The sequence below is a fragment of the Mastomys coucha genome, unplaced genomic scaffold (genome assembly GCF_008632895.1).
Source record: "Mastomys coucha isolate ucsf_1 unplaced genomic scaffold, UCSF_Mcou_1 pScaffold21, whole genome shotgun sequence".
NCBI classification, from domain to species: Eukaryota; Metazoa; Chordata; class Mammalia; order Rodentia; family Muridae; genus Mastomys; species Mastomys coucha.
In genome coordinates, this window is record NW_022196904.1 from 107,092,451 (window position 1) to 107,112,973 (window position 20,523).

Consider the following 20,523-nt stretch of genomic DNA (forward strand, 5'->3'; position numbering starts at 1 on the left):
AGACTCTTGGAGAATAAAATTCACCTATTACCAAAGCAGAAGCCATTTCTGACCACTACCATCACCTATAGGGACAAAAGTCTGAGTTGGTTTTCTTCTTACAACAAAAGCTCTTCCTGACATGAAAAATGTCTGACACATCTTGAGAGAGCAAAAGTGCAGTTGCCCTCAATGCCTCTAAGGAAGGAAATAGCATGCAAAATACAGTATGGCATCAATATTCTAGCTAGGCTGTTTTGTGACAATAAGGCTCAAAATCAAAAATCACTCAAATGCGATGTGCTAGATTAACTTGTCAGCAGACTTGTGGAGACTCAGCACCTCCCAATACTCATAATTAAGAAAGTGCTGACAGTGGCATCCATCCTGTGAGGATTAGAATTGCAGTCAGAGAAGAGCCTAGACACACCTGGACCTTTCAGGCTTGTAGAGGCTGGCAAATTAAGAGGCCACCACATTAGTTGCTAAAATGCAGGGGAAAGACTCAAAATACCATGTGCTATTCTGTGTTGATACGTGATTTTTAGCTCTATTCTAGTCTGCACTTCTATCAAGGATCTGCAGTGAGTACTGAAAACGCTAAGATGAAGGATGTCTTTTATCATGACTCACTACAATCTAGTCACTAAACAGCAAGCTATAAAATGTTGCAAAAGGTAAACAGAACTCATCACAGGCCACCAGCTGAACTTAAAGGTGCTGCTGGTAGGCATTACTGAGCATACCTCAAATGCCAGGTAAACTAAAGCATTTTTAATTTACACTTTGAAACATAAAAGAAAATTACACTTTTGTAAATTAAAAGTATCAAATGAGAAAACTGAATTAAAAAACATTTCACTCTACCTCCACCAGAATGTCACTTTATTGTGAACCTGTCATCAACAATGCAAACTCCAATAGGTTCTCTATCCTGGTTGTTTAAAAGGTAAAAGATTACATCAGATCAGCTACTTTCTATGAAAGAAACTACAGCAATCACAGAAGAGGGAAAATTTGAATGACCTCCAAAAAATGCACATTGTAAGCAGAGGGGAGCGCACATGAAATCAGTGTCTGTTAGACTCATTACGTTTGGATGCACAGTGACAATTCAGGAAACTGTACATGATAGAGTCACAGATATGACTGAAATAACCAGAGTTACATCTTGTATGGGATGATCACAGACCTTTAAACAATCCTTGAATTTTCCGTGTTTTCACTGGATTTGGAGAAGCTCCTGTTTCTGTCTCCAAATATGGTAACAATGGGGAGACAAAAGTTTATGAAGTATAAGGATTGAAATAAAAGTGAGTCTGACAGCTGGCTAATCTACCAGGGTGGGTCAATGGGGAGCCGGGGAACAGGTAAGCGATGGGAAGGAGTGGGATCCATAGGTGCGTTTCTCTTCATTTCAGAAGTCAGTTCTTCGGATGTAGTGTGTGTCTATTACACTGCTCTCCATTTTTTCAGTCCATTTCTGAAATTCAAGCCTTTTGGTACTTAACTGGTCAACCCAACCAGTACTGTTGCCAAGCAACAAATGTTTCTCAAGAATCTGAATGCAACAACTCTTCCGTGGCTGTGAGTTCTTCTCGACCCCAATTTTCTCTTGTTTCTGAGCGGGGTTTGTTTTCCTGGATTGTACACACAGGGTCAGGTGGAATGGAGTTCCAAGTCACTCTGTGCTCCGCAGCAGCCCGATTTCTTTCTCAGCTAACCTCCTGACACGTTTGCAGCTGTTCTGTGGCAGAAAGACAATCTCCGTGTGCAGGCAGTGAGCTTGCTTTCTTCACCTTTGACCCTTGCCATGGTGTTGGGCGTATCCCTGAGTGCAGCTGTCCTGCAGGATTCACTTCCTAGTACACCGAGATTTCCTAGGTTTCCTCAGAGTAAGCCCCCAGTTGCATCACCACCGACTGTGATGTGGCTTTGGATGCCTGAGGCTGAGTTGATTCTGGTGGATGTCTGACCTCGCTTAACCAGACTCATCTACTATCTTGCCATTCACACCCAGGCTGTCCAACCTTCATACAGCTGAGCCAAGTTATCTAGATTAGTTGCTTCCTTAATGACATAGTCAACCTGTGAACATAGATAGGACAGAACTGAAAATCACTGAGAACCCAAAAGGTCACATTTCATATACCAATTGCATGAGTTGTCTAAAGAACAAGTTTCTAGTCAAACAAATCACCCAAAGGAAGAGAGATTCTACTCTGGTAGAAAGATGTAACACTCTTCATGACTACAGAAGATGCAACGAGCTCAGTGGTTTTCGGAAAGTCAGAACCCTTAGAACTTTAGGAATGGTAAGAAGCTTTTCCAACCCAACCCCCACCGTCTCCGGGTTATACCATGAAAGGTTCTGCTTAGAACAAAATAAATGATGCAGATGTCAGAAGTGGTTAGTCTATGTAAAAAGTATGGCATCCCTACAACTTTTCTGAAACTTTAAACATTTTTCAAAACAACTAACAGTTGAATGGCTCAGCAGTAAAATATCTGCCTAGCACCTATAAGGACCAACAGTCAAATCTCCAGTGCCCCGGGTGGGGTGGGCAGGAGGTGGGGAAGTGTGTTACAGATACAGTAACAGGAGAGAACTTTGGACAAAAATACAGGTATTCATGGGACTTAAGAGTCTACACTTCCAAAAATTGTCATCCTCCCTTCATCTGATACTTTCAGAATCGGTAAGGTGAGGGTTAACTTGAGTGTGGGGATGATTAGAGTAGTCACACAGGTTAAACTTCTATGCAAGAAGTTGCCTAAAAGGAAAGTACTACATAGTAAATAGTCAAGTAGTGAGCATTTGACAACTTTAGAGCAGTGTTACCAATAACCTTCTGCGTTCTGAATGTAGGTTTAAGGGGCTGATTTTTTTATCATTAACACTTAGTGTGTGAGTGTGCATGGGAACACGTATGGAAGTGAGAGGACAATTTGGATGACCTGGCAACCTTTATTCTACCATGTGAAACTGGAGACTGAACTTAGGCTGTCAGGCCCTGAGACATATGCCTTTACCCACTGAACCATTCTGCTAGGCCAAGAGCCTATTATTTCTTGATAAAATAAAGAAATGGGTAAATGAGATCCTTAAGCCTACCAGCAGCATTAATACATAGCTTAATCTTAAAAAATAGTCACCTGCTCAGCAACTGACATCCTCCTGTTTGGATCAACATCTCGGCCCTCTAGCTTGGCTTTCACTCTCTTCCACACACTCACTGCATAGGAGTTTCTCTCTTGCACAGCTATGAAACAACGGCACATGTAAGTCAAACCAATTTTTGTGTATTATAGAATTATAAGGCATCCAAATTCTAACTGATTACCTTTCCCAGTTTTAGGGTCTCTGACAGCCTTTTTGGGACTACAGGCGATGCTCTTGCCAGTTCCTGGGATGGTGCTTGGTGGAGTATCTGCTGATGTAGCCAGATTTTTCTGAATCAGCTTTTTAGCATTCTGAGACATGACATCAGGCTGAGTCTTCTGGCCAGTGTTACTCCTAACCGCTAAAGAAAAAGAATTGGTGGCTCAATTTGCATACAAACAGAAACCGAGGGTGGGCTGGGGGGCACATAGCACACATACAAGGAATGACTGATAGGACTTATTCCACAGTACTCAACCTTGAAAATAAACTTTTATAATGCTAAAAGTCCTTATCCCAGCCCACTTGTACCCAGTGGTGGCGCATGCCTTTAATCCCAGCACTTGGAGACAGAGGCAGGTGGATTTCTGAGTTCCAGGACAGCCTGGCCTACACAGAGAAACCTTGTCTGGAAAAACAAAACAAAACAAAACAAACAACAACCAAAAAAAGGTCCCTATCCCATTGTGGTGGCTCATGCCTTTAATCCCAGAACTCAGGAGGCAGGAGGATCTCAAGTTTGAGGCCAGCCTGGTCTACAGAATGAGTTCACACCCACACACAACCAAGGGGAATGGAATCCAAGGTTACCTCTGGAACACACACAGCCCAACCCTCACATAATCCTCTCCCCCTACCCACATGCCCCAACCCACTACAAATAAATATTCCTTAAAAACTGGGAGACACAGCTCAGCAGTTTGGAGTACTTCCTCTTCTAACAGAGATTGTGGTTTAATCATCAATATCCACATAGTGGAGAAATCTATGATATCTGACCAAGACCCTCTTCTGATCTCTAGGGACACAAGGCAGCACCTATTGGTGCACAACACAAGCAAAACATTCATACATTAAATTTAAAAATCTTAAAGGGGGGTGGGGATGGGGAGGGGTGTTCCTCACCACCTTTCTAAACCATTCCTCCCAGCCAATCTCAATCCCTCAGCAGCTCCCTGGCAACTGTAGAATGGCTCACCCAGCAGTGAAATGTATCCTTTAAAAATAAATATCAGCATAGAACTACATACTTTTTGGGCATTTATAAACTTTACATCAAGCAATTATCAATTTAGTATTAACTGTAAAAAAAGCAAAATGATCCTGATGTCTATGTGCTAAGTTATTTAAAAAAAAAAAAAAAAAGCCCTACGGATATGCATAGTAGTTTTTATGTTTTAATTTGGACAGAAGGCTCCAAAAATCCCTTTCTCTTATTAATCTACTATTCTAAAGCGCTCAACAAGAATAAAATTTTAAATCATAACTAAAAGTCAGAAGCTGGGCATGTGGTGCACGCCTTCCACCCCAGCACTTGGTGGGCAGAGACAAGTGGACCTCTGTGAGTTAGTTCATCAAGGCTACCTTGGATCTACACAGTGAGTACCAGGACACCCACAGCTATGTAGAGAGATAACATCTAAAAATAAACAAATGAATGAATAAATAAAATTAAAAAAAAAAAAGAGGGAAGGAGGGAAAAAAGAAGGAAAGGAGAGAAAAGAGAAGTAAGAAATCATTTAGGCCTGACTTGCAAGCCTCCTGCTTTGGCCTCCCAAGTACAGGTATGAACTACCATGCTTGACCTTAGTCTTTGAGGGAAATCAATCTATTCATTTTTAAATAAAAAATATTAAACCTCAACAAATTTGCTGACTTCTCTTTTTCAGTTTGGTTTATTTGTAAAGACTTTATGCCACACACCCCTTGTGTGTGTAGCACACAGGGAGAGGGCATCAGATCCTTAGGAGCTAGAGTTATAGAAAATTTTTATTAATTCCAAAATCTACTGAGCCAGTATGTGGCAGTGTTAAAGAAAACTCTTTTAAAAGGCAGTGACTATAAACGCAATAAACCTTCACCCATAGCTAAACACCTAAACGTGTATGTATAAATGTTTGTCAACACACGGAGATCGGGCCTCTTTCATACCTGCAGCAAAGGACGGCTGGTAAGTTGCAGATGATGTTGGACTTGAACATTCGTTTGCTGCGTCGGTGACTAGGGGTGATGCAAAACTCACTAAATTATTATAGATACTGAAATAAAAAATAAATATTTATGGAATGTTTTGTCATATAACTGTTTACAAACATATGAACAAAGTTAGAAATAAAAATGACAAAAGATAAGCTTCTCATGCTTTGCTTCTACTTCATTAGGGCTGGCCAGGGAGCACCCTTACCTCTGGCTTTGTGTCTTCAGTTCTTTCAAGGTGGGAGTGATTTCCTGCAGCATTTCAACATGCTCTTGACTTCGAACCTGACCCATGGCCTGGACTAGTGTGAACAGAACCGTCTGAATGTTGTCTTGCCACGATTTGTATTCAGCCAGGAACTGCCTGACACTGCTCTCATAGGGAATATCTTCAGCATCTGCCAGAGCAGCCTCTTCGTCCTGCCACCAATGCAGACATAGACCACTGAAACAGACTTACTTGTTCCAGCAATTCCTTTCAAGACAGTCACCTCTTAAGAGGTAGTAAGTGATCTAAATGTCACTGTGTTTGAAGTGCTTATAGGTCAGTTTTCTTTTACTATAGAATCTTTATTTCTAGCATATTTATTTCAAATAAAAAGACTATTATAGCCGTTCTTTACAACTTTGTGAGTTGTTTTTTCCCTCTTTACATAACCTCCAGTTTCATCCCTTATCACTAGATAAGAAAGGCTAGAGGGAGGAGACGGAGGGAGGGAGGGAGAGAGAAGAGAGATATCTATCTCTGAATCTAATTTATTTTTTCTTGTTTCTTCTTTGAGCATAGTCACAAACAGCAACCACTGCCCGCCCCACCAGGCCACAACAATGACCAACCCTATTGAGGCTCTAGCATGCATACACACACACACACACACACCCTCTGAAACGTTCCCAGAATCCCATATATCACACAATTACAGAAACTGTATCTATAGCTGTCAAAACCATGCTTCTGCTACAGCACTTCATAGTCAGCTGCTGTGTAACAGTCCCATATCCACAAACCTGGTATTTAAACGAAAAAACATACTCTTATATTTGTTTTTCTAAAGAAACCGAAATTCCAGGATTCTCAATACAGATTGTCCCCACTACTTTGTAATTGATAAAGAAATTTAATTTAGCCTTTTCTATAATAGATGTCCTTATTAACCAGAGAGAGTAGGGTACTGGTGGGAAGAGGCCACAAGTAGTTCACTCACTTTGGAGGCAAGCTGTATATGTTTAGAAATACAGGTGGAAAAGATTGAAAACCAAAATGCCTGCTTAATGACACTAACTTAACCAAGTTAAGCCTCAGATTCTCTCTGTACAAATATCAGAATGCCTGCTTTAAAACACAGTTGATGAAAATAATACATTTTAATGCAGTTACAAACAAGTTGCAAAACGTAAATTGAGAAGTTATTTTTGTTTATATAATGTCACATCTTTCTACAAAGCTATTATCTTGAAACAGGAAACTAAGTCAGTCGGATTCATTACCTTAGCCATGGCTTTCAAGAGATGCTTCACATCTCCAAGCTGCCGGTTGTGACCCGTGAGCACAGTCTTTACGCTGTCGACTAGGCTCTGGATGGTCTCACAGACAGTCTCTATCTGCTGCTCCTTCTCTGTTTGAACAGCCCTCTGGGTGGACATATCCTGGGTCAACTGTTTATGTGCTGATAGAAGCCACTCAGAACTGCCAATAGGATGTTCAAGAGTTGTATCCTAAACAGAATAAGCATAAATTCACTTGGAAAAAGTCCTATCATAACCATCAGCAAGAGATACAAACTCTCAGTTGTTGGCTCTTGATTTGATGATTCATAGAAGACAACACTTAACAACTTGAGTGTGTATGAAGAATTCTAATTTTTCAGCACATCATCTAGGATATAAATGCTTTAAATATTTAATGTTTGAAAACCAGTAATACAGTTGGAATGACAAATATCTACAACCAAGTCTCTAAACTTAACCTAAATTACTCTTTGAAATGAAGACAAAACTTCCTAAAACAGCCTAAATAAATCTTTTCCATAGCACTCAAACACTGAGCTCACTAACTTGGTACTTTCAGGCTTAGCTCACCTTTCCAGCAGCCATCCCCACTAGCCTGTTCTACACTCTTGGCACACTGGACACAATACTATATTCATTTGGCCCCCTTAGAACTTTCACATAAGCCACAGTATCTTTTTCATTCAACATATTATTGAACAGGCAAGTTCGATAAATACTCAAAGCAAGATTTAATCATCACTGCATGCCTATAACAACTTGTTAGATATATTTAGTCTCCAATAACCATAACCTTACTTTAGATTACTGGCCTTATCATTTCAGACACTAGCACTTAATTTCTCCCACAGGACTCACCACTCTCTGTAATAAACGAAGCTCTAACTCAGAAACTGAACTGTTGAACTGTGACGCAAATGAACACATCTGCTGACACCGTTTGATTAGTTCAAATAAGGCAGCATCCAGGCTTAAGGCTTCGGCAGTTCTTGTTCGTAGACTTTCAAAATGAATGATATTGCTGCAGAGAAAAGTGACCTGTGAAGAGAAAACCCACATTGGGGTGGAAAAAGTGATTAGTAAAAAAACAGCACTAATGCCACATTTCTAGAATCTGAATTAGAATTGGTCCTGGGAACTTACTTTTAAAAGGCTGTGAGTAGTACATATTTTAGTTTTTGTCATATTATAATTTTGTCAGTATTTATAAGATCTGAGACAGCTAAAAGTACCTGAAGACAAAGTTCAAATGGTGTCATAACCTTGAAACTGAAGCCTGAGAGGAGCATACAGTACCTGGTTTGCTCTCTGGCTCTCTTTGAGAACAAGATTTCTTCTTTCAGCTATTGTTGCTTCAAAATCTTGTAGTACTGGTGCCAGGGCAGGATTGGCACCACCTGCCCACTTTAGCCGCTGCTCAATACTTGCTTCAAGGGCTGCTAGTTTCTCCTGTAAAAGCCAGAAGAAACCTGAGCCTTTACCACACTCTCCACTCCCTATGTGTTAAACATTTCATGGTCAGAGTCAGAAGTAGTATGGTGGGCATGCTTAATTTAGAAAACGTATCTAATAACCTTGTTTCAGAGTTTGTCTTGATTTTGAGTACTAAAAAGCCAAAGATGTCTAGGTAAAAAAAGATTAACTTTTGATTTACTTAAAATCTGTAACACTTTCATGTTCTTTGGGGTTTGCTTAATTTTTTTGCAGTGTTTGTGATTCTTTTTTTTTAAAGTAGTTTTTTATATATATAAAATATCTTCTTAAAAAATTTATTTACTCATTTTATATATTTGAGTACACTGTCATTCTTTTCAGACACACCAGAAGAGTGAATCAGATCCTTACAGATGGTTGTGAGCCACCATGTAGTTGCTGGGAATTAAACTCAGAACCTCTGTGCTCTTAACCACTGATCCATCTCCAGCCCCTTAAAGCAGTTTTTAAAAAATTAAATACAGATTTGAAGGGGAGGGGAAAGGAGAGGAGGAGGAGGGAGGAAAGGAAGAAAACATGGTTGAAGACATGCTCAGGTGGCAGAATGCTGGCCAACTTGAAAGAACAAAGATCAAAAAGTTTCATTTCAAAATGTTAAAATACTATGTTAGTACTGAATTTCATATATAATCAGAAAGGAATGTCACTAAATATCTGGGTTATGAAGGATACACATAAATATACAGCTTTAAGACCTATTTATTTATTTATTTATTTAATTTATTTATTTTCTCCCTGAGACAGGGTTTCTCTGTATAGCTCTGGCTATCTCTGTAGACCAGGCTGGCCTCGAACTCAGAAATCCGCCTGCCTCTGCCTCCCAAGTGCAGGGATTAAAGGCATGCGCTACCACAGCTGGGCAACCAATTTCTTTTTTAAAAAACTAACTAAATATTTAGCTTTCAACAGAGAGCTGGACACATATAGTCAACAATCATTTAGGAACATGTTCTGCTCCACTGGACATATTAAATCCTTTATCTATAGGACAGAAGTAAAAAGTAACCAAGTTTTACAATAAGCCAGGTAAAATAATTACTATAGTAGTCCTTGGCCTTGGAAAAGGGCACAACAAACAAAACAAAAACAAAAACAAAACAAAACACAGTCTGTTTTCTTAAGAGAGAAAGGCATTGTGTTGTAAGGCAGGGGAGGTGGAGATAGACTCTGGGAAGAAATGAGGACTAGAAAACTGTGATCAGAATATACTGTACGAAAAGGACTTAATTTTCACTGAAAAATAAAAGTGGAAGTGAAAAGTGAATGTGTTACATTCATTTGGCTTAAAAGCCGAAGATAGGTACAGATATGCTGAGTTACACTTCTATAACAGAATGTGCTAGTAGGAAGACAGACACACCTGAACGGTCCCAATTGAAGTCTCAATCTGACTGAGAGCATGCAATTTCTTCTTCATGCTGGTCAGGATTGCAGACCGAGGTGGGGTGACTGACATGGCTTGTGGTCTGTTGATAAGGAGGTCTTCATGCTGCCACTATTCAAAGAAAAAGAGGAATGTAGACCCAGTAGAACAAAACTTCAGATAAATAAGGAAAGAGCTACATGAGGTAAGACTGGGAGAAAACAGAAAATTGAGTTGCAATAAAGTTGGGGAGAATAAAAGAAATGTCACATCTAACTGAAAACTTTCCCAACATGGAAAATAGCTGGTAAACTCCACAGATCACTAATATGTGGCATTCAAAGAGGAATTCTTAAGACATCTGTTAAGTACATTTGGTGTACCTGCTCCCAAAAACAACTGACTTTTCCAGGTCTGGTGGAAAAAAACTTGTAATCCCAGTACTTGTGAGATGGAGAAAAGAGGGTTAACAAGTTCCAGGTCAGTTTGAGCTTCATTTCAAAACAACAACAAACCCTTATCTTGGTGATGCCCGTGTGTGCGTGCGTGCGTGCGTGCGTGCGTGCGTGTGTGTTGATCTCTAGATAAGAAGATGCAGTGAACTTAGTGGTCTGGTGAGACTGTCTAGCAAGGAGACTAGACAGAGACTGAAAGAAATAATAGCACAGAAGAACTATCCACACACTATCAAAATCTTTTTCTTTTAATGTTCTGAGGGTCATTTGAGTTACAACTTCTATAGGAGATAGGGGTATAGTGATGTGCCTGATATAATGTGTAGAAATCATAATTTCTAGCACCAGTTAAATAATCCAACAGTTATATATTATGCTTAAAGTTTTAAAGTGTGCCCATATTTAAAAAGTTTTCCTCAATATTAACTGTAACTTTTAAATTTATGGTGTATGTTTTTCATTAATTATTATTACTATTATTTTAGACAAAGGTTTTAGACAAGGTCTCACACAGCCCAGGCTATTATCAAACCTGCCATATAGCTGAGGATACCTTGAAACCGATCATCCAGCCTAAAAAAGTGTACAACCCAGTTCAGTTTATGCAGTGTTGGGTGCCCTGGGCCTTGTGCATGCATTACTAACTATAAGTAAGCAACACTGCCCCAGTACCAACACTAGTAATTTCTAAGGGAATAAAATCCAAAATGTGTAGCATTTCAAAGAATAAAACATTACCCCAATCTACAGACAATGTGTTAAGAAGGAGGACTATCAATACACAACTAATGTGATTCAGGTTGAATATACTTCTCTTCCTAACTCATGAAGTAAGAAAATAGCTAGTAATGATGAAACTGCCCATAGTTCCTCTGAAACATAGTTCCTTCAGATCACTGTCAAAAGTAAAACAAAATAACCACTGTCTATGCCAAAACTCAAGAAAACTGACATTCTTTTGACAATATCAAAGTCTACATTTATAAAAGAGTAAATAAGAAAGCCACCCCTGAGCTACAATGTTCCATTACAACATTCTTATCATCTTCACAGATTGTTGCCTAACCCTCACAAGTCATCCTCCATAAGGGATACCACCCTCAACCTACAGGCAAGGGATCAGAACTAGGTTTGGTTGTAATACAAAATCTTATCCCAAAGCCTGTGCTTACATGACAAAACAGGCTTCTTCTATACACACTTTTCAAAATAAAGGCAGATTTACTTAGACCCAAAGCTATGCACTATATTTTTAGAGCATCAGTGAAACCTATTTATAGATAAATTTAATTATAAACTCAACAATACAGAATACAGACCTACCTACATCATGAATAAATAAAACCATTATAAACTATATTCACAAACAATACTAATACATAAATACATAAAATGCTTGCCAGGCAGTGATGGCACATGCCTTTAATCCAGCACTTGGGAGGCAGAGGCAGGCGGATTTCTGAGTTCGAGGCCAGCCTGGTCTACAGAGTGAGTACCAGGACAGCCAGGGCTATACAGAGAAACCCTGTCTCAAAAAACTAAATGCTTATCATGCAGTCCTGCTGAAAGAAAGTCAAAGGACATTAAACATGAAACTAACTCCATTTCACTTTAAAAAAAAAAAAAAGTTAACTTAAAAAAAAAAAAAGTAATTGCAAAGAAAACACAAAACCTTTGAAGTGTTCACTTTGGTTTGGCACAACTGAGGCAGTTTACGTATTTTCATACATGAACTGTGTAAGGAAAACCAAATTACACAGCAAACTACTTACCTGGAACATGGCAATGTGCAGTTGCACCCGCTGCAGGCTTGTCTTACAGGAAGAAATGCTGGTTTCCAGCCTGCGCACCAGGTCATGCTTCTTCCAGGCTGTATCATAGGAGCTGGCTAACACCGTAGCTCTGTTCATTACCAACTGTGAGAATTTCCCTACCTGGATGTTGTGCTCCACAGCTTTCTTACACAGATCATCTACAGAAACTTTGCTTTCAGCACCAAAGTCCTTTGCCTCTACCTGAGCGATGATGTCTACACCTAGGGCACTGATAAAGCTACACAATGTGAGTCCAAGGGCTTGGTTTGGGAGTCCTATCAAGAGCTGTCTTACAAAGTCAGCTGTAAAGGCCTTGATAGGCTTGGCCATTTGGTCTTCACTAAAGCAAGAATTTCTAAAAAGGGTTTTCACATTCACAATCTGAACAGGTCCATTCACAGTATTCTGATCTTCAAGTGAACTTGATCCTATAAGAGAGAGAGAGAGAAAGAGAGAGAGATGGAAATTATCTTAAAATGGGTCCTGAACAAATAAGATCATATAAGGCACTGCTTATCTGAAAAAGGGAGAATTCACAAGTGCACAGTTAAATTAAGCCTACTCCAAATGATTCCTTCTAGAGTACTATGAAGGCAACCTAAGCCGGAATGCTAATATTACCTGACAATGTTTTAGAAAAGGTACCACAGAGCCTGAAGAACTCCTTAATTGTCTGTAGTCTTTTTAAAAAGAAAATCTCTTCTAGCACCTGCCGGTGATTGTCATCATCAAAAAAATTGACCTGGGTACTCCTGGCTTCCCGAATAATGTCGATCTTCCGCCAAGCAACAGGAATTTCCATCTTGTTTAACTATGCAAACGGAAAAAAAAGGAATGCTTACTTTCCTCTGTTCACAATAAAGGACTACTGCACTTAGACCTTTCATAAAACAAAGTTAATGTTTACCTTCTCAACTAATAAGCCAAAAGCAGTTTCAACTTGGGCAAACATGCCATCAAATGCTACCAAAAGCATCTGGCCAGCTGACATTTTTGGTGTTTCATCAACTGAACCATTTCTTGGTTGGATTAATTCACCATATTGAGCATGTAGCATTCTAGAGAAAAAGAAACTGGTGTTAAAACCCTCACCTGAAGGAGAGTTTGTTTGGGGAATACAAAAGTCTGTGAGTCTTACAGACTTCTATACAAAGTCTACAGAAACATGCTACCATTATGCTAACTTCTATGAGAGAATGGTATTAGTGCCAGTTCTATTATGAAATCAATGATTCTAGCTCAGTTTTAGTTATGTGTAATATCTACTTGTATGATTTTAAATATGAAGGACATTTTAGAAATTACTATATAATACACAAGAACATCAAGAATAACCTAATTCCAAAATGTGGATCTATAAAACTGTCAGGTGCGGTAGTGCTATAGCAATGTAATTGGAACGAACTTTAGTCAGTAATGGAAGTACATTTCAAAACTTAAAAATATTGTGTGATTTAAAGTACGTCAGATGAAAACTTTCATCAATGGCAAGGCATGAAGTCATATGCCTCTGACCCCAGCAATGGAAAGCTAAGACAGGGGAATCTTGTGTATAGCCAATCAGAGAGTTCTAGGCTCAATTTATAATTTAAAAAAATTTATAATTTAAATTTATAATTTAAAAAAAAAGGCAGAGCAAAAGAGGAAAACACTTGACATTAATTTCTGCTGTACATATATGAGCACATGTACTTGTACCCACACCTAGACATCAAGGGGAGGGCTGAAATTCAGTAAAACAGACACAGCTTTACCTAACTTTTAACTGTTCCTTGAAATGATGATACTGCTATTACATAAATAGTTTAAGCCACTTTTGGCTGGTACATGTCTATACTATTAGTTACACTCTTACATAACTACAGCTAAAAAGGACAAACGGGGTTTCTAATGCAGCACTGATTTCAGGAAGGAATTACTGCTACCTTTTTGTTGAAGGAACAACAAAAGTTTACAGGCATATTGTTTCCTGAATTACTTAGTCTCTGTATGTGCACACTGGCATGTGCAGCCTCCCCCGCAACACATAACAAATTAACAAGGAACAGAGTGTAAACCAGAATGAGCAGGTGTAGATGACTTCACATCTTGTGAAATCAAGTCCTTCTCTCCCTCCCTCCTCTCTACTTGCAATTTTCCAAGTGAGGAAATCAGGTGGACAGTATTTCTGTCCCTTCAGTTCTATTTTCTGCAGTAAACTTAAATACCAGAATGACAAAGGAAATGATCCTGAGTCTCTAAGAGCTCAGCACAGCTACAATGTTTGTCTACAGAGCTATGCAATCCCCAAAGTTTCCAAAGTCAAACTGCTTTTCAGGATTAAAGAAGAATACAATGTTTAATCTTCCAAACCTAACTATAAACTAAATTAAAATTGTTTGCCTGAAGTGGGGTATACATTTAATCAGCCAAGTTAACCACTCAGATTCTTTCATGGCTTTAAAAAATACACTGAGAGCTGACAAGAGGGCACAATGGGTAAAGGTACTTGTCAGAGAAACCTTACAACCTGAGTTGGATTCTAAGAACCCATATAAACATGGAAACACAGAACATCTGATTTCCACATATGCACTATGGCAAGTGACTTTCCCCTCCCCGCCAGTGTGCACACTCCTCCACCCCTCACAAAAAATAACCCCCCTATATACACACACTGAATTTCATGCACACACAGGTAGCCATGGCAACAAGAGTAGCTGTGTATACAACAAAGAGCTGCATAAGCTACTAAAGGGCACAGACACTCAAAGAGATATGTATGTAACTAGTGAAACCCAGGCACATTCCATGACTTTCCCACTGCCCATTTCATGACACTGCTACTGTGAAGAAAGCATGCACTAAGGTCAGAGTAAAGATGAGCTTGCACAGGACTGCAGACAATCTCTAGTAAAACTGTACTCATGAAGCAATGGACTTGTGTTGTTGTTGTTTATAAATCATAAACATTCACCAGTAATAGGATTTGCTTCAAAATTTAAAATAAATTTAATTAGGTTAGAGCTCAGAATCTCATTACCTGGTTATCTCTTAATTCCTACCACATTTCTTTTTGTGAGAGAGGATGGCTCGAATTAGCCATGTTCTTCCCTTAGTCTCCAAAGCCCTAGTATTTCAGGCATGTGTCACTATTGCTGATTTGCCATCTCTTTTTTTGCTTAAACAAAACATAGCTGGTTAACACATTTACCTGGCAACATCAATATAATGAGCATGAGTTTCTTCTTCAAGTCCCATGGCTGTGTTTCGTAAGTAGGCTTGAAGTGACTCAACTAGAGTCTGTAGAGGAACTCCATCAGTAGTCTGCTCGATGAGACTGTCTAGTTCATGGAGCATACTTTCTAAGGTGCACTCCCCCTTCATTAAACATCTAAGTGCTTCTGGGAATATGATTTGCCGGAAATTTGAATTTAATTCCTAAAAAAAAAGAGGAACATATATATTAATGCTTTTGCTAAGTGTTATACATTTCATAATGTCCCAGAAATGAAACCTAAGTCATACAGGGCATGGTGGCACAAGCCTGTAATCATAGCTCTCAGGAAGCAGAGCCTGAGGGATTGCTTCAAGTTTGAAGGTTGCCATAAATTTGATCATAGCCTGAACCACACGGCAAATTCCACACTAGCCACAACTACAAAGAGATGCTGTGTCCAAAAAGCCTAAAATTTAAAAACAAAACTAGGCTGGGTGTGATGGTACACCTTTAATCCTAGCCCTTGCAACTAGGAGGCAGAGGCAGGAATTAGAGGCCAACATGGATCACATGGTGAGATCCAGACATGCATAATATGACCCCATCTTAGAGCGGGAGAGAAAGGGGGTGGGGGGAAGAAAAAACCACACACACACACACACACACACCAACCTACACAAAGCCACAATCTGATCCTTAGATTTTTATTTTTAATATTTCATGTGTATGAGTCACCTTGGCTCCCTGAAAATCGTATGCATGCAAACACACCAGTTATTTTAAAATGTCTTGGCTACCTCAAAGGCTAGGCACTCCTAAACCTTCCCCTGCTAACAGAGGCCCAATGGGCCAGTGTCCACTTACACAAATAATGACATGGCTCATTGAGTTTATCTCCTGTCCCACCACTTCGTGGTAATCTTTCCTCCTCCCCCGTGCATCCTAGCCCAGGCAACTCGAAGGGTCCTGCCCCATCTCTCTTTGACCAGTCATTAGCCACCGGCATCTCTATTGATCAATCAAAAACCAATTAGGAACAAGGGCCTTTCGTATTTAGACACACAGATTCTTGATTGAATCAAAACATTAAAACCAATCTCTAACAGGAAGACATGGAGAGTCATCAGTTCAATTCCCTGGGTTTGGGTATCTGGTTATAGTTATTTTATAAATTATAGATAGGTTGTCATTTTAAGGGCTAATTTGGAAATAGTCATAATTTTGAACACAGAGGAAACAGGTGGGCTAGATTACTAAATTTTTATTTCTGAACAAAATATTATATAGCTATAATCTTACATTGGTATCAATCTATTGATATGAAATTTGAAATTAATATTGCTACTCTTAGATATGCATTGTGCCATATGCAACTCATTCAAGAATACAAGGTTTTCGGTCAGGCAGTGGTGGCACGTGCCTTTAATCCCAGCACTTGGGAGGCAGAGACAGGCGGATTTCTGAGTTTGAGGCCAGCCTGGTCTACAGAGTGAGTTCCAGGACAGCCAGGACTATACAGACAAACTCTGTCTCAAAAAACCAAAAAAACTAGAATATTTGGCTTAGGTGGATACCTAACATTTCAGTTGGGCCAAATCATTCAATTTAGCCAAGGGACCACTGAACCTATGAACCTTTAAGACAGCCCCAATTAAACACTGTCCTTTATAAGAGCTGTGCATACAAATGAATGTTTTATAGACCCTGGGAAAAGAATTTTCAGCAAAGTACAAAAATTTAAAGCATTTCTTTCTTTAATTTTGTAATTCTTTACTGTGGAATAGCTTGGGATGTCAGTACTTCTTTTGTTTGTTTCTTTCTTTCTTTTTTTTTCTCGAGACAGGGTTTCTCTGTGTAGCCCTGGCTGTCCTGGAACTCACTCTGTAGACCAGGCTGGCCTTGAACTCAGAAATCTGCCTGCCTCTGCCTCCCAAGTGCTGGGATTAGAGGCGTGTGCCACCACCACCTGGCTAAGGTTTTGACCCAACCCTTCTAATAGTTGCTATTACAAACTAAGAGAATTAAGTAACACAAATTAAGGGACAGATAGTAAAATCATGGGTAGGTTAGATTCTAATTTAATTATAATAAAATGCTTTCAATTTACTCAAACAGAAATGGCTAGGAGTAGCTAAGGTTTAACAGTTCAAATATACTTTAGTCTTCAAAACATCAGAAATCCACAAAAATATGACATTTAATGTGCTTTCATTATTAAAGGTCATTTAACAACAAGACATGTCTGCTCCTGACAGCTTCTCATTCTCCTTCAAAGAAAAAAAAAAACATTTTACCTCCAGGAGAGATTGCTTATCATGGCAAGGTAGCCACGGAGCAAAAATTGCTCTATCCATCTACAGTCAGAAAAATACTGTTCATGAAAGCACACATAATGCAAGAGAGTTGACAGTTTAGTTCTGCCAAGACAGAACAAACTAGTCCTTCATAGTTCCTGCTCCATTTCAAAGTCTATCAATTGGTTCAGGGCCAGAAGGCTAAAGACAGATGCTGCAACATTATAAGGGTTAGGGGCTGTGCAGGTAGTCAGCTATTTCTACAACTGTTTTAGAAGCTATGTTTAGTGCTTCCTAAATACTCAGGTAATGTTTAATTTGTTCTTTCTGACAGGGTTTCTGACAGGGTTGAAGACTAGTCATAGTCTCATAAACTTAGGTTGCTTAGCACCGAGAGATATGACATGGAGTTGAAAACAGTTTTCAAATGGCTAAAATCAAAACATAATTCAGGTATAGAATCATCAACTCTTTAAGAATGATAGTAGAGTACTTTCTGTAACAGACAAATATGATAGACTGGATGTTAATTGAGTATCATACTCTTATGATTTATATAACTGTTATGTTATATTCAATTTATGTCTGAGAGAAGTGTTTTGGTTTTTTTTTTTCCTAATTTGGACAGAAATTAATTAGAACCAATTAGAAATTGGTTCTAATGCTTTGATTCAATCAGGAATATATGTGTCTAATCGCTAAAGGTCCCTGCTCCCAACTGGTTTATGATCAATCAATAAAGATGCCAGCAGCCACTAGGACTCAGTGGGAAGGAAAAGAGGCCACCACAAAGCCATGGGATGCAGACGGATGTAGGAGCTACAAGAGATAAAGCCAATAAGCCATGTAAGAATTCGGGTTAAGTGGCCACTGGCCACTTCCCCAATTGGGCCTAGGAGAAGGTTTAGAGTGCCCAGCCTTTAAGGTAGCCAAGACATTTGGAGGGGGGGCCTCTGTCTGTCTGTCTTTCAATCGCAGATCCAAAGATAGTTCCTGGGTGGGTGCACATGTACAATCTGCAGGGAGCCAAAGTGGCATAGCCTAAACTCACCGCTATACTATACATACTGGTGCGTGAGGAGGTGATGAACCCTCTTCATGTGAGTGCTGAGAATAGAAGCAGGTCTTTTGCAACAAGTGCTCATATCAAGTAAGCCAACTCTCTAGCCCCTGATCCTTATTTTAAATGACTGCATAAGCAACAGTCAAATTAATTATAAACTTCATACCAATCCCCATTTTATGCGCACACATGTTAACAACATGTCAAACTGCTCTTTGAATTAAGAACCTAAGCAAAACTCTTTAATATCTAACCTCAATCTAGAAAACTTGGGGCAAAAAATGGGAACCCACACTGCCTGATAATCTGTTTTGCTGCTGGGTTGTTTGTTGTTGTTTTAAGACTGAGTCTTACAGCTGAGGATGACCTTGAACTTTCTGATCTTCCTGACTCTACTGCCCAAATACCAGTATTACAGGTATGTGACACTACTCTTGATTATGTGTCTCTCAGGATAAAACTTGGGGCTTCATGCATGCTAAGCAAACACTCTACCAACTGAACTATATTCCCAACCAAACTTATAAGTGTTCACCTGCAGAGATGTATATACTCCATTGGCTAAATGAACAGCCTCAGATGCTTCCACGGGGTTGGGAATATCCAAGTCCTGTGGTACCAGGTGGCACTGCTTCAGTAACTGCACCAAGCAGGTGACATTTCCACTCATACTACACAGCTCCTCTAGAAACCAGGCTCCATCTCTGGATGTCAGATCAACTAGCTGCTCTCCAGCACTTGAAGCTGCACCTTCCATCATAAGGTTACGCCTATGTGGACAATGAAAACAAATTTGATTCAGTGCACATAGACTAGAAAAGACTACAAATCTCAAAGAAAGTGACTAACACTGGCCAAATATAATAGTGCTTTAAATCTGGGATTAAAATAAAACATATTAAGACAATAAGATGATCTAGTATGAAGCATACTAGCTCACCTTGTAAGAGTACAAAGAGCAGAAATAATAACACTTGCTAGACTCAGAGATCCTTCTTCTCCATTCTCATGAAGAAAAACTTTAATGCAACGCTCAATTTCTTTCAACTGATCTTCACAAACTGGCACAGTGACAGCTTCTTGTTTCAAGCGTTCCACTTGTCTAATAAGTCTGCTGTTTATATCTGCTGCGTACCGCTGGAGGGTCATTTCAGTGGCAGTAATGAACTGACACACTGTTGGAGGTGGCTGAGGAGCATACTGCATTTCATATCTGTAAAAGTAAAGCAGGTGCTTGCTTATTTTAATATACCCCTACATATAAATAACATTCACACTGTAAAATGAGAATATTGTATTCTATTCTCAAAAGTATCAAGAAAGTCAAAAAAGTCTCTTCAGAAAAGTCTCAAGAACACATAAGATAGCTTATTGAGTGATACAGTGACTTAATAACTTCCTTAAACAATCCTACCAATGTGAACATTTTCATCTATTAATTAGGAGAAACAGTGTCTTGCAAGAGAAACCCTGAATGAGCAAAAAGTAATATCCTCTTTCTCCCTCTGTAGTACTGCAGGAATGGAGTCCATAACATTGCAAATTCCATATCTACAACACTGGATCACACTCAAGCCCTGAGTAGTTTGAGTCAGTCAGCCTATACGACGAGGCTGGCTTCAAACTTGCAATAAGCATCCTCTTATACACCAAGATATCGGGGGTGATAGCACAATTCTGTAATCTCAGCTACGTGGACAACAACAACAAAAACAAAAGGAACTTCATTGAAATTTCATCTATTAACCATTTTTCAGAAAAATAAAATACAAAGGCAACAGTGCTGGCTCATTTTGTCAACTTGACACAAACCTCAACATATTTGGGAAGAAAAATTTTAACTGAGAAAATGCTCCCATCAGACTGCCTGTCTATAAACAAGTCTGGAGGGTATTTTCTTGATAAATGATTAGTGTGGGAAAGCACAGCCCACGGGCAGGTGGATGAGTTGTATGAAAAAGCAGGCTATGCAAGCAAGGGAGGAAGACTGCTTA

General features: G+C 39.3%; 1 protein-coding gene and 1 long non-coding RNA gene across 4 annotated transcripts in view; one reads left to right on the forward strand and one right to left on the reverse strand.

Moving 5' to 3' along the window:
* Positions 1-5,963, forward strand: part of LOC116102850 — a 10,113-nt gene extending 4,150 nt beyond the window's left edge. The window contains exon 2 of the long non-coding RNA XR_004123308.1: positions 5,524-5,963. This is a non-coding gene — a long non-coding RNA (uncharacterized LOC116102850). The remainder of the gene's footprint in view (positions 1-5,523) is intronic.
* Smg1 (SMG1 nonsense mediated mRNA decay associated PI3K related kinase) overlaps positions 742-20,523 on the reverse strand; it is a 101,599-nt gene continuing 81,817 nt past the window's right edge. For all 3 annotated transcript variants that reach the window (XM_031388029.1, XM_031388030.1, XM_031388031.1), the window contains 15 exons: positions 19,470-19,742; positions 19,065-19,299; positions 15,167-15,393; positions 12,881-13,031; positions 12,595-12,784; positions 11,932-12,401; positions 9,702-9,836; positions 8,144-8,296; positions 7,706-7,885; positions 6,827-7,054; positions 5,547-5,758; positions 5,294-5,400; positions 3,324-3,503; positions 3,136-3,242; positions 742-2,067 (listed from right to left, as the gene is read on the reverse strand). In XM_031388029.1, coding sequence (XP_031243889.1) covers positions 1,990-2,067; positions 3,136-3,242; positions 3,324-3,503; positions 5,294-5,400; positions 5,547-5,758; positions 6,827-7,054; positions 7,706-7,885; positions 8,144-8,296; positions 9,702-9,836; positions 11,932-12,401; positions 12,595-12,784; positions 12,881-13,031; positions 15,167-15,393; positions 19,065-19,299; positions 19,470-19,742 — 2,926 coding nt within the window. In that variant the 3' untranslated portion in view covers positions 742-1,989. The remainder of the gene's footprint in view (positions 2,068-3,135; positions 3,243-3,323; positions 3,504-5,293; positions 5,401-5,546; positions 5,759-6,826; positions 7,055-7,705; positions 7,886-8,143; positions 8,297-9,701; positions 9,837-11,931; positions 12,402-12,594; positions 12,785-12,880; positions 13,032-15,166; positions 15,394-19,064; positions 19,300-19,469; positions 19,743-20,523) is intronic.